This window comes from Moschus berezovskii, chromosome 14 (genome assembly GCF_049115385.1).
Source record: "Moschus berezovskii isolate FMDL1 chromosome 14, NW_MosBer_1.0, whole genome shotgun sequence".
Taxonomy (NCBI): Eukaryota; Metazoa; Chordata; class Mammalia; order Artiodactyla; family Moschidae; genus Moschus; species Moschus berezovskii.
Window position 1 is genome coordinate 36,115,177 of NC_142473.1, and position 12,138 is coordinate 36,127,314.

Sequence of the window (12,138 nt, forward strand, 5' to 3'; positions counted from 1 at the left end):
AGGGAAGCCTGGCGTGCTGCAATCCACGGGATCGGACACAACTGACCGCTAGACTGAACTGAACTGAAACCTGCTTCCTACAGGACTTTGCGTTACAAACGCCAGTGCCAGTGAGAAAGCAAAAAAACAAAGTTCAGTTCAGTCGCTCAGTCGTGTCCGACTCTTTGCGACCCCGTGAATCACAGCACGCCAGGCCTCCCTGTCCATCACCAACTCCCGGCGTTCACTCAAACCCATGTCCATCGAGTCGGCGATGCCATCCAACCTAAGTCCCCACCCTCTGCCACCTTGGTACCTAAATCGGGTCTCCGCCTCCCTTCAGCGGCAGAGGGGCGAAAGGGGAGTGGCCGAGCGCGCGGCGCCCACGTGACCGCTGAGAGCCGCCGTCTGCCAAGTCGCGCGATCTGCCGTCATATCAGCTTATGTCGCTAGCCTCTGATTGGCTGGCGGCGCCGGCCGCCGCGAGCGTGAGGTCAGGCTACGCCCTTCCCGACTTCGGCTGCTTGGCTGACCGCGGCAATCCACTAGCTCGGCAGCCGGGCAGCGGGCGGCCGATTCTTTCTAGGTAAGGATGACGTGGGGGCTGGGAACGGAGGCCGAATACACCTGAGCGGATGCGTGAGAAGAAAGGGGTGGGGGGTGCGTGGAGAGACTTCGGCAAGACGCAGGAGCTGGGGTTGAGAGCGTGTCTGTCGCTCCCCTCTCCCTCATGCCCCTGGCGTTTGTTGCCTGCTTCCTGGACGTATGGCACTGGGCAGGACCTGGGGCTCTGTCTGCGCAGTTTGGCTCAAGGACTCCTGCGCTGACCCTTGGCAGGGACAAGCAGGTAGCTGGGTGTCCTGAAAACATCCTTCTAGGTGGGGGGCAGTGATGGGGCGAGTGCGGGGCGCGGGGTACGCGCGCCGGCCGGGGGCTGGCGGGAGGCGCGTGGCGGCCAGAGACCTCCAGGTTAGGGGCCTCTGCCTGGCCAGAGCGCGTATTTCAGGCACGAGGAGGCTTGGACGGGAAAGAAACAAAACATGAGAATGGACCTGAAGAAAATGAAATGTTTGATGTTGGCTATTGCGAAAATCTATTACGAGCCGGAGAAGGCAGTGGCACCCCATTCCAGTGCTCTTGCCTGGAGAATCCCAGGGACGGCGGAGCCTGGTGGGCTGCTGTCTGTGGGGTCGCACAGAGTCGGATACGACTGAAGCGACTTAGCAGCAGCAGCATTACGAGCCAAGTTAGTCCACTGAACGCTAGTAAAGCGTTCTTGGGGGATTTTTTTTTTTCCCCCAAAGGGCAAAGGAATTAGGTTGAAGAACTGGTAATTATTTGTGCAAGCCCCAGTTATTGTCGTGTAATTAAGATGGCTATAGAGCCCCTGGCTTTAGGGGTATAAACACTTTAAAACTGTATGCAAAAGTATGTGAGCTTGTAAGGTTACTGAGAATTTAAAAATTTAAGGAGCAGAAAAGATAGTGATGAAAAGGCAGTAGAACTTGGTTGAAGTCTGTGGATTTTGCAATCAGCCTGAGGGTGACTGAATCCCAGCGCCAGCATTTGTTTACTTGATCGCTCTGGGAATTTTGTGTCCAGATTTCTTATAAGAATAATGCTAGTACCTAACTTTTAGCGTGTATCTTGAAAGGGTTAAATAAGTTAATATTTACAGCACCTCATATATAGTAAATGTTGATACTGGAAATGAGCGATTTTTTAAAATCAAATAACACTTTTTTCTGCCTTAGGTTAGAGTAATTTTGACTCAGCTGTGGTTCCTGTAACAGTAGTAATAATAGCTCCTGTTTGTTGACGAGGTTCCACATGTTAGATAATGCCACACCCTATACTTCAGCTCTAAATCTTAGAACAGTTCTGTAACCTAACCTAGATATTCTTTCTCCGTTTCATGGATGTGGGTTTGAATATAAACTTCAAAATTGAATTGCAGTTTTGAGATCATAATTGTTAGTGATTTCAAACTGTTTTTTTAGATGTCAGAAATTACAGCAATATATTTGTGAATACCTGATTACTACATCCCACAAATTCTGAAAAAACTTTAAAACAGGTTTTCTCTCACAGTTTCTCAGCTGCCTCCAGATGGTCTCAGGTGCATTTCCTCCTTTCTTCCAGGTACTGGTTTGCTATCACAGCAGTTATATACAGGGAATATGCAAATCAATACAACTCGCATGGTCTTCAGTTAAGAGTTTTTTTTAATGGGTAGAGACTGAGAGCTTATTAAAGTCTTTACTTACATCGAATATTAAAAGTTAAGTATTTTTAAAAAGTTAAAGAATGCCTATGGTTAATGTTCGAGTTATTTTTGGCTACACGGTACTATTCCAGATGCTATACTAAGTCCCCTACATAGGAACCTTCAAGTTTTGAACTTTCAAAGGTGTGAACGTGCATTCCGTCACCGTCAGTGAAGTTGCAGCTTGCCTTCTGTCTCCTATTGCTGACAGTCCTTCAGCTCTTCCATCGCCCTCCTTCTCTCTCCTATTGTTCCTCCTCTAGTCAATAAGTCTTCTTGCCTGTTGCGATGCCAGCCCCTGTCTGTATGCCAGCTATTGTACTGTACTACTGTACTTTTCAAGGTATTGTATGGTAAGATTAAAAATGTTTTGTTTTTTGTGTATTCTTTATGTGAAAAGCATTATAAACCTATTACAGAACAGTACTGTGTAGCCAGTTGTGTTGTTGGATACTTTGGCTGACTTTGTTGGACTTAGGAACAGAATTCATGTGTGTGTAGGAGACTTACTGTATATGGAATTATGGCTGTTTGGTATTATGGGTAATATGCAAGACTTGTTCACCAGCTCCTGCCAACCTTTAAAGTCTGTGTATGTGTATGCTAATTTGCTTTAGTCATGTCTGACTCTCTGCAACCCTATGAACTTAGCCTCCCAGGCTTCTCTGTCCATGGGATTCTCCAGGCAAGAATACTGGCATGGGTTGCCCTTTCCTTCTCCAGGTGATATTCCCAACCCAGGGATCGAGCCCAGGTCTCCTGTATTGCAGGCAGTTTCTTTACCATCCGAACCACTAGGGAAGCAACCTTTAGTGGTATAACAGTATTCTTTTCAGTTGTTAGGTCCTTCTTAAATGTTTGTTTCTGATCTTACTTAATGTACTTGACCTGCTGCTCTGTCCTTTATGGCTTCAACTTTGGCTACAGCTAGGCTCCTTTTGATCTTCAGATTCATGTTTGCATGTAGTCTACTGCTTTTATCCAGGAGTCCAGATGAGCCACAGCAATTAGACTTAAGACCCAAACTGAACCCATCATTCCTCGTACCCCAAAAGTTCCTATTGCACCCAAATACACTAGCTCCACAATATTCCCTATTTTGATAACATCATCATCCATTCAGACAAGGTAAAAATCTCACAATCATCCTAGATTTCTTTTTTTAATTGATGTATAGTTGATTTACAGAGTTTTATTAGTTTCTGATGATAGTTTTTCATACTTTTCTCCATTATGGTTTATAACAGGTTGAATATGTTCCCTGTGCTATATAGTAGGATCTTGTTGTTTATTCTTTCTGTATATAATAGTTTGCATCTGCTAGTCCCAAACTCCCATTAGACTTCTTAGTCTCTGATGAATGTGTCTATTCTTACAACTGTTGTCTGAGGTCAGGCAGTCATGCTCTCTAGGTTAGTCTGCCACACTAGTTAGGAGCAACCAGTCTCCCTGTGTCTTATCAGTATAATACATTCCTAATGCAACAGTTTTTATAAAATATGGGTCTGTTTATACCTCTTTCCTCATCGAAAGTCTTTCATGTCTCCCCCGTCATGTGTGAGGGAAAGTTCAAATTCCTTAGCGGGGCACCAGATCCAATAGCAAAAGCAATTTGACGCTAGTTTCCTTTTACCAGGTTCATCTTCTGTTTTTTTCCCTCTGCTTCACCCTTGTCACACTGTTAAGCATCCACCTTGCCACATCCCATGAGCCATGAATGTACCATGGCCTTTCCATGCCTTTGCAGTTGTTATTTCTAATTGAAATAATTATCCCCCCCCCTTTTTTTCTGGTAATGTCCTTCAAAGCCCAAATCAAAGTACTTCACTGTACAGCCTTCTGTTGTAATAGGAGATAGTTGTGTTGTCTTTTCTAATTTCATGCAATTTGCATATATGTACCTTTATTCTAGGGCTTCTGGGTGACCTGGTGGTAAAGAATCCACCTCCCAATGCAGGAGATGCAGGTTCAATCCCTGGGTTGGAAAGATACCCTGGAGAAGGAAATGACAACCCACTCTAGTATTCTTGCCTGGGAAATCCCATGGACAAAAGAACCTGGCAGGCTACAGTTCATGGGGTCCCAAAGGGGTCGGACACAACTTAGCAACTAAACAGCAACCTGATTATAGTACTTGTCTTATTGATGGAACTATTCCTTCCTATAGCTGCTTTTTGAAGATGGATTTAGACTGACTCTTTAATTTAATCTTTGTATGCTTGTCACCTGGTGTAGTTCTTGATACTTAATTGTTGTTTGAGTGAATTAACAATATATGATGAAGGATATATGTCAATATCTAGTATCTGTATTAGTTGATTATAAATTTTCTTCTCTGTCAAAGTGAGAAAAAATGCTTGCAACTCATATCATAAACAAGGGGCTAAACGCCCTAATAAATAAAGAACTTCCAGAATTTGATTTTAAGAGACTGAAAACCCAATGGCAATTTTCAGACTCATTTTTCTTATTGTTGCTGTTGTTCAAAAGTTTTAGTTACAGATGAGGGCTGTTTAGAATACTGGGCACATTTCTCACTACCAACAGTGCAGTGAAGAATGAGAAAATAGATTGTCAGTGATGGAGTCAGTGATCAGCCCATGGAAACCGACTGAATTTGCTGAATATTATATGCAGGACCAACTTCAGTTTTTCAGAGTTTAAGCATCTGGAAACAGGAGCTGGCCTACCTCCCTTTCAAGGGGCTAGATAATGAACAGCTTTGTGAGCCGTGCTGTGTCTGTTACTGTGACTCAACCTTGACTTTGTAGTACAGAGAGGCAGCTGTAGACAATATAATAGACTCATGTGGACATAGCTGTGTTTCAGCAAAGCTTCTTTACAGAAACAGGCACTGGGTGCAGGCCCTGTGGGACCACAGTTTGCCAACCCCTGACTGCTGGGGGGTGGGGGGCGGGGGGCGGGGGGAATAAATGTATTCTAGTTTTCAGTGTCAAGAATACATCTCTTGTTCCATCAATGAGAGTCCGGGCCAGTCACAAAAATAATAGTCCCTGACTTTTATGGTTGTGGTCACATCATAGATCCCTTTTAGGAAATCGACCTGAAGTTTCAGCACTGAAGCAAAAGTCTCTGAAATATGCCGCTGAAACTTGTAGCAGAAGGAGAAAGCCATTTACCTAAATGCCTTTGCTATTTGCATGCTAGCTATTACCATGTCCTCTGTCAACAGGATATAGTTGAAGCAAACACTGAGATGCAATTAGATCTGGACTTAGTGCCACCCATTAGCCTGGCCTTGGGGAAGAAGTTTTGTGGGCCCCAGTTTTTCTCACTGAGCTTTGGTGTCCCGCATATAAGATGAAGAGGCTGGACCCTAGTCCAGAGATGACACTGAAGACCCCTTCTGGCTCTAATGATGGCATTTATAGGATTGTAGTAGCAGCAGGCTTGTACTTCATATGCTTATGAAAGCAGGAACTTCATGTATATTTTTTCTGAAAAATTTTTGCTTTGAGCAATGTCAACATGGGAAAGTAATTGTTGTTACCTGTTTATCCTTTAGGGGCTAAGATGGATCTTGTACTCAATATTGCAGATTATTATTTTTTTACACCGTACATATATCCAGCCACATGGCCAGAGGACAACATCTTCCGACAAGCTATCACTCTCCTGATTGTAACAAATCTCGGTGCTTATATACTGTATTTCTTCTTTGCAACACTGAGTTATTATTTTGTCTATGATCATTTATTAATGAAACACCCACAATTTTTAAAGGTAAGTGGTTTTCTTATCTATTGTTTAATTACTATTACAGTAAAAATAGCAATGTGATGTATCAATATTTGTGAGAGTTTCAGATTAAACTGGTTATAACCTTTAGAGTTTCTAAAACTGGCTCCAAATGGGATATTTTTGGAAGAACTAGTCCTCTGTCTCCTTTCCTTAATTTAAACAGATAAATAAACTGTACTTTTTTTTTTAAACTGTAAACCTGGTCTTGCTAGACACATAGACAAGAATTTCTTTGCTAATAGTGATGAATAAATAAATGTATACATTTGTATAATTGTTTTAATATTAAACTTTCACAAACTGAAATATGCTTTTACTGTGTATATAGTTTTTGACTAGATAATCCAAACTCAGCAGATATAGACCTGTTTAGTGACTTTTCTGTTTCAGTTACTTGTATTTGTCAGTCACTGCAAAGAGTGGGGGAAAAGGTAGAGAGGGTTGGGGGTGGAAGTTAATTATGAAATAAATGATTATTCTGTAAATAGAAATTTGGAATAGAGATTTTGTAGGAAGGGGAAAAAAAGTTTTAGAATTTGAAATATTTGTTGCATTTGCTTCCTGCAAAAGGAATGTTTTTCTTACACACCCCTGCCCAAGCAGTAACATTTTAGTAGAAGCCGTTTGGAGGTAAGTGCCTTCACATAAAAGAGACGTTCAAAATCCAATCTGGAACAATTGTGTGCTAGTTTTGTTTAACATAGATTCTGTGCTTTGTAAGTATTGGAAACTTCATTTTCAGAATCAAGTCTCTCGAGAGATTATGCATTCTGTCCAGTCAATGCCGTGGATGAGCATCCCCACGGTTTCACTGTTCCTGCTGGAGGTGAGAGGTTACAGCAAACTCTATGACGGCATAGGAGAGTTTCCATATGGTGAGTTTCCATATATGGTGTAAGAGTTTCTATATATAGTGTAAACTTCAGGCACAGATGGATTTCTTGAAAGAGTCAAATCTGTCTCTTCTTTTCTTCAAAATAATTAAAAAATTTTCCATTTGCTTTTATGTGTGCGTGCTTGGTTGCTTCAGTTGTGTCTGACTCTTTGCGGCCATATCGACTGTAGCCTGCCAGGCTCCTCTGTCCATGGAATTCTCCAGGAAAGAATACTGGAGTGGGTTGCCATGCCCTCTTCCAGGGGATTTTCCTGACCCAGGGATCGAACCCACGTCTCTTACGTTTCCTGCATTGGCAGGCAGGTTTCCACTAGTTCCACCTGGGAAGCCCAGTTTGTTTTCAGTATTCTACTTTAATTCATTCATGTCCTACCACATATGTGCATTTCTTTAATTTCAACTCAACTTTAAAGTCTTTCTTGTAAATGATATTGTGCCCAGGAGAAGATTGGCATCATCAGAGCTAGAGCCTTGAATTTGTTTCCTATTACCTATATTTAATTCAAGCATCCCCCCCCCCAAAAAAAAAAAACTCTCAAGTAATCGACACTTCGGAGAAGGCAATGGCAAGCCACTCCAGTACTCTTGCCTAGAAAATCCCATGGATGGAGGAGCCTGGTAGGCTGCAGTCCATGGGATCGTTATGAGTCGGACATGACTGAGCGACTTCACTTTCCCTTTTCACTTTCACACATTGGAGAAGGAAATGGCAACCCACTCCAGTGTTCTTGCCTGGAGAATCCCAGGGACAGGGGAGCCTGGTAGGCTGCCGTCTATGGAGTCGCACAGAGTCGGACACGACTGAAGTGACTTAGCAGCAGCAGCAATCGACACTTATAAAAAATCAGAAGACAATTTTTTTTTTAAAATCTATCATCCCTTATTTTTTTAAAAAATCCATCATTATTTATATCACAAAATTGAAAGCCTTGCTATGCATGCTGGTGTGGACTCTGTGATTTTTTTTTTTTTCTTGCCAATGTTTGTGCCCATGTTTTCATGCCAGTTAGTTTTAGAATTACACTGCATAAATATCCATTTAAATAAACTTTGTTTAAATGATCCATACTTTTAGATCTTTAGATTGTTTCTTGTTTTTCTATTATAAAGTGCTATAGTGACTAAACTATAGTTCTGTGAAATTCTGGAATTACTTCATCAAGGTACATTTCTAGTATCTAGTATTAGAAAGTAAGAATAATACATAGTTAAAATTTGTTGTTCATATGTACCAGCTTTAGTTCTAAGCTTTTCACGTGTCATCACTCCATCTTATTCTATATTAATCCTATGCGGTAGGTACTACTATATGCTCCTTTAGAGGTGAGTAAATGAAGTGTACAGAAGAGTTTCAGTAACTTGCTGAGCTCACTTGACAAGTAAGGGGTGGATCTGGGACTGAAATCCGCGCTTGCTGGCATCCGCACCCCTGCTCTCCTAGTAAAAGTTTAGTTTTCAAAGGAGGGAACAAAAGTCACGCACCAGGTGCTGAATTGGCTCTGCCTTGGAAGGTGGGCTGAATTATGAATAAAAGTAAAAGGAGAGAGGTTTGAGTAAAGATACAGAGGCAAGATTCTGAAGATGTTGGGAGGATGCTAAGTGAACCAGGCTGGTTAATACATGAGTAGATGAGGTTGGAAAGGTCAGAAGGAGTTGGGTTACAGAGTAAATGCTCATAATGCCGTGGCTTAAAGTAGTTTGTGGAAAATAAAATTCAAAACAGAGGAGGTAAAATATGTGAAGATGTGTGTTACGAAGATTTTATGAAAGGAAAAATAAATAACATTATTCTCCAGCATTTAATTATTAAAGATACCATAGGAGTATACTCTTTCTGTTTCGTAAGTATCCTCACAGTTGAATTAAGAAATATTTAGGTAGGACACTTCAAGTTTTTATGAGAGGAGAATGAACAGATCCCAGAGTCAAGGGAGATGGAGGTTGTGATGCATTGAATTAACAAAGCAGATAGTTGGCAGTGTTTGGGTCTAGTATCCTGTTTGTCTCCTTAGATGGACTTGTCAAAAATAACCTGTGAACAAACTTATGGTTGCTGCGGGGGGAAGGACAGATAGTTAGGGAGTTTGGGATCAACATGTACACACTGCTATATTTAAAATGGATAACCAAAAAGGACCTACTGTATAGCATAGGGAACTCTGCTCAGTGTTACGTGGCAACCTGGATGGGAGGGGAGTTTGGAGGAGAAGGGATACATGTGTATGTATGGCTGAGTCCCTTCACTGCTCACCTGAAACTATCACACCATTGTTAATTGGCTATAACCCAATACAAAGTAAAAAGTTAAAAAATATATTAAGAGGGGGAGAAAAAGTAAACTGATCCTAGGAGCTGAATCTTGATTCTGCCATGCCCTTTTGTCTCTTGTAGGCTGGTTTCAACTCGTTGCTAGTGTCTTGTCCTTTCTCTTCTTCACTGACATGCTGATCTACTGGATTCACAGAGGCCTTCATCATAAACTTGTATATAAGGTAATAAGCTTGACTCATTTGTAGAGGAAGAGAGAAAATACACGTTTCAGCAGTGGATAACTATAAATCCTGTCTTGTTTTCAAGAATTTCCTCTAACTTATTAAATGCCTAAGTAGCCTTAGTCACGGAGAAGGCAATGGCAAGCCACTCCAGTACTCTTGCCTAGAAAATCCCATGGACCGAGGAGCCTGGTAGGCTGCAGTCCATGGGGTCGCTACGAGTCAGACATGACTGAGCGACTTCACTTTCCCTTTTCACTTTCACACATTGGAGAAGGAAATGGCAACCCACTCCAGTGTTCTTGCCTGGAGAATCCCAGGGACGGGGAAGCCTGATGGGCTGCCCTCTATGGGGTCACACAGAGTCGGACACGACTGAAGTGACTTAGCAGCAGCAGCAGCAGCAGCCTTAGTCATGATAGGTACCAGGTACATTTTGTTTGTATCCTTTATGAATCTGCAAGTGCTGTGCTAAAAATCTTGCTGTCTTGGGGATTTTCTAAAGTAATTTGCTAAATTCAACAGGATTTTTTCAGATAGGTCATTTCCCACACCATGAGCATGAAAAGCTAAGTAGAATGTTGCACTGGGTAAAGTCTATGGCATTAACATGGTCTTTTCTTCTTCTATAGCGCTTACACAAACCTCATCATATCTGGAAGATTCCAACTCCATTTGCGAGTCACGCTTTTCACCCTCTGGACGGCTTCTTTCAGAGTCTGCCTTACCACATATACCCTTTTATCTTCCCGTTACACAAGGTAGTTTATTTAGGCTTGTACATCTTGGTCAATATCTGGACAATTTCCATTCATGATGGTGATTTTCGTGTTCCCCAGCTCTTAAAGCCTTTTATTAATGGCTCGGCTCATCACACAGACCACCATATGCTCTTTGACTATAATTATGGACAGTATTTCACCTTGTGGGATAGAATTGGAGGCTCATTCAGAAATCCCTCCTCCTTTGAGGGGAATGGACCCCTTAATTATGTGAAGAAAATGGCAGAAGAAAAACACAGTAGCCATGAAGGAAATGGTTATAAAAATGAAAAACTATTCAATGGAGCGTGTACAAAGACTGAGTAGATTATTTCCCAATTATTAAACATTTTTAATCAGGGAAAAATAATCTACATTCATTACCGCAAGGAGGCATAGCAAGTGAACAGTATCATTTGAAAAATCAGTATTGTGGGTATAGCTGAGGAATGCTCATAATGGTAGATCAAGGGAACGTGCCATGTGTACCACGATTTTAACCTCGGGCTCCAGATACTGGATGTTGGTCTAAGGGACAAGTTGTGTGTTTCTGGCCAGCGGATCTGTAATTTGTATAGCCTCAACAGCAGTTTTTTAAAAGATAGAGGATAAATTATTGAGGGGACTGGGCTATGTCCTTTTGCCTTAATTTGTTCATATTCATTAAAGTAAAGTTCATTGTGCTTAATGACATCAAGACTAAACGGCATAACAAAGAAGTACTAATATGAAGATGGTTCCTCGTATCAGGAATGACTAAGTATTTGGTACAGTAAGTTCCCTACATAAAAACAAGTTGCATTCCGAGAGCCATGTTCGTAAGTCAGATTTGTCTGTAAGTCCAACAAAGTTAGCTCATCTATCCAGCCAACACAATTGGCTATATAGTACCGGTCTGTAATAGATTTATAAGACTTTTCACACAAATAATATGTAAAAAGCACAAAAAATAAACGTCTTTACTCTTACAGTACAGTACCTTGAAAAGTACAGTAGTATAGTATAGCAGATGGCACATGGGCTGTCGTCGAGTGAGCAGGCGAGGAGAGTTACTAACTCACGGAGGTGGGAGATGGAAGAGCTTCAGATCATCAGCAATAGGGGATACCAGCTACCACTGCTTTTATGCTTGCTTCAGACATCCTGGGCTTGAAATAAAAATGCTGTACTCTACAGCACTCTACAGTAAAGTACACAAAAGCACAACCACTTGTGCAGGATGCACGCGTGTGACAATGTACTCTAGATATGTGAACTTACGTGATTGGATATGTGAGCGCATGTCCTCATCTTTGAAGGTTAGACATGTGAAGGTTTGTATGTAGGGGACTTACTGTGTTGGTATGATAACTTGTGCTTTGTTCAAGTAGAAACGTAGATTTGAAAAAAAATCCTAATGTATTATCAGCTCAGTAACCTGATTAATAGCTGGTGTTACAAGATTATTGTGTTTCCACACATAGAAAACTTACTCTCTGGCGACATCATCAACTGTTATGTTTTATTGATGAACAGATACATTGGAATTTTAGAAAACATTACTACTGCCATGGTTTAATCCAGATCCGGGATTAAAGATTTTGATGGTTATTGTTTTCAATTGTTATTTAATAGGTGTAAAATGATGTGACTCTGAATATATGTAGAAAGGGAAATTTGATGCCTAGGTAATATATTTAATGCTACTGGTTTTTTTAATTAAATTGATGCACTGCACTTTTGATATGTTTCAAAGTTACAATCCTGTGATTTCTATAAAAGGAAATAATTGCCAAATGTTTTAGGCCTATCACTGAAGATTAGTTTAGAAATCTTCTTTCAGTACCTTTCTGTTTCTTTACTTCTTCCCACTCCCTCTGCGAAAAGATTTAATGGATAACTTTCATTAAGAAATGTCATGTGTTGTAATATAAGTATGTTGGGAAAACATGGTTTGCAAAGGTATTGTCTAATCTATTTATGTAAATAATAAAAGTTGATTAT

The 12,138-nt window shown here is 41.1% G+C and overlaps 1 protein-coding gene across 3 annotated transcripts; it reads left to right on the top strand.

Annotated features, from left to right (window-relative positions):
- Positions 1–450: 450 nt before the first annotated feature.
- On the top strand, positions 451–11,684 carry SC5D (sterol-C5-desaturase). Of its 3 annotated transcripts, XM_055423237.2 has the most exons (6): positions 541–565; positions 2,509–2,598; positions 5,772–5,989; positions 6,750–6,882; positions 9,294–9,394; positions 10,027–11,684. In XM_055423237.2, exons 3-6 carry the CDS (start codon positions 5,780–5,782, stop codon positions 10,480–10,482), a joined length of 900 nt encoding a protein of 299 aa, XP_055279212.1. In that variant the 5' UTR covers positions 541–565; positions 2,509–2,598; positions 5,772–5,779; the 3' UTR covers positions 10,483–11,684. The 3 variants fall into 3 exon arrangements, with proteins under 3 accessions (XP_055279211.1, XP_055279212.1, XP_055279210.1); XM_055423236.2 differs by lacking the exon at positions 2,509–2,598 and having other exon boundaries at positions 451–565; XM_055423235.2 differs by lacking the exons at positions 541–565; positions 2,509–2,598 and adding an exon at positions 619–826.
- The last annotated feature ends 454 nt before the right edge of the window (positions 11,685–12,138 follow it).

Excerpts from the sequence above, each read along its gene's own strand:
- SC5D (XM_055423235.2), top strand. The coding sequence starts at position 745 with ATGGCACTGGGCAGGACCTGGGGCTCTGTCTGCGCAGTTTGGCTCAAG. Across the intron at positions 827-5,771 it reads CCCTTGGCAGGGACAAGCAG|GGGCTAAGATGGATCTTGTA; the intron begins GTAGCTGGGTGT and ends TTTATCCTTTAG. Across the intron at positions 6,883-9,293 it reads CATAGGAGAGTTTCCATATG|GCTGGTTTCAACTCGTTGCT; the intron begins GTGAGTTTCCAT and ends TGTCTCTTGTAG.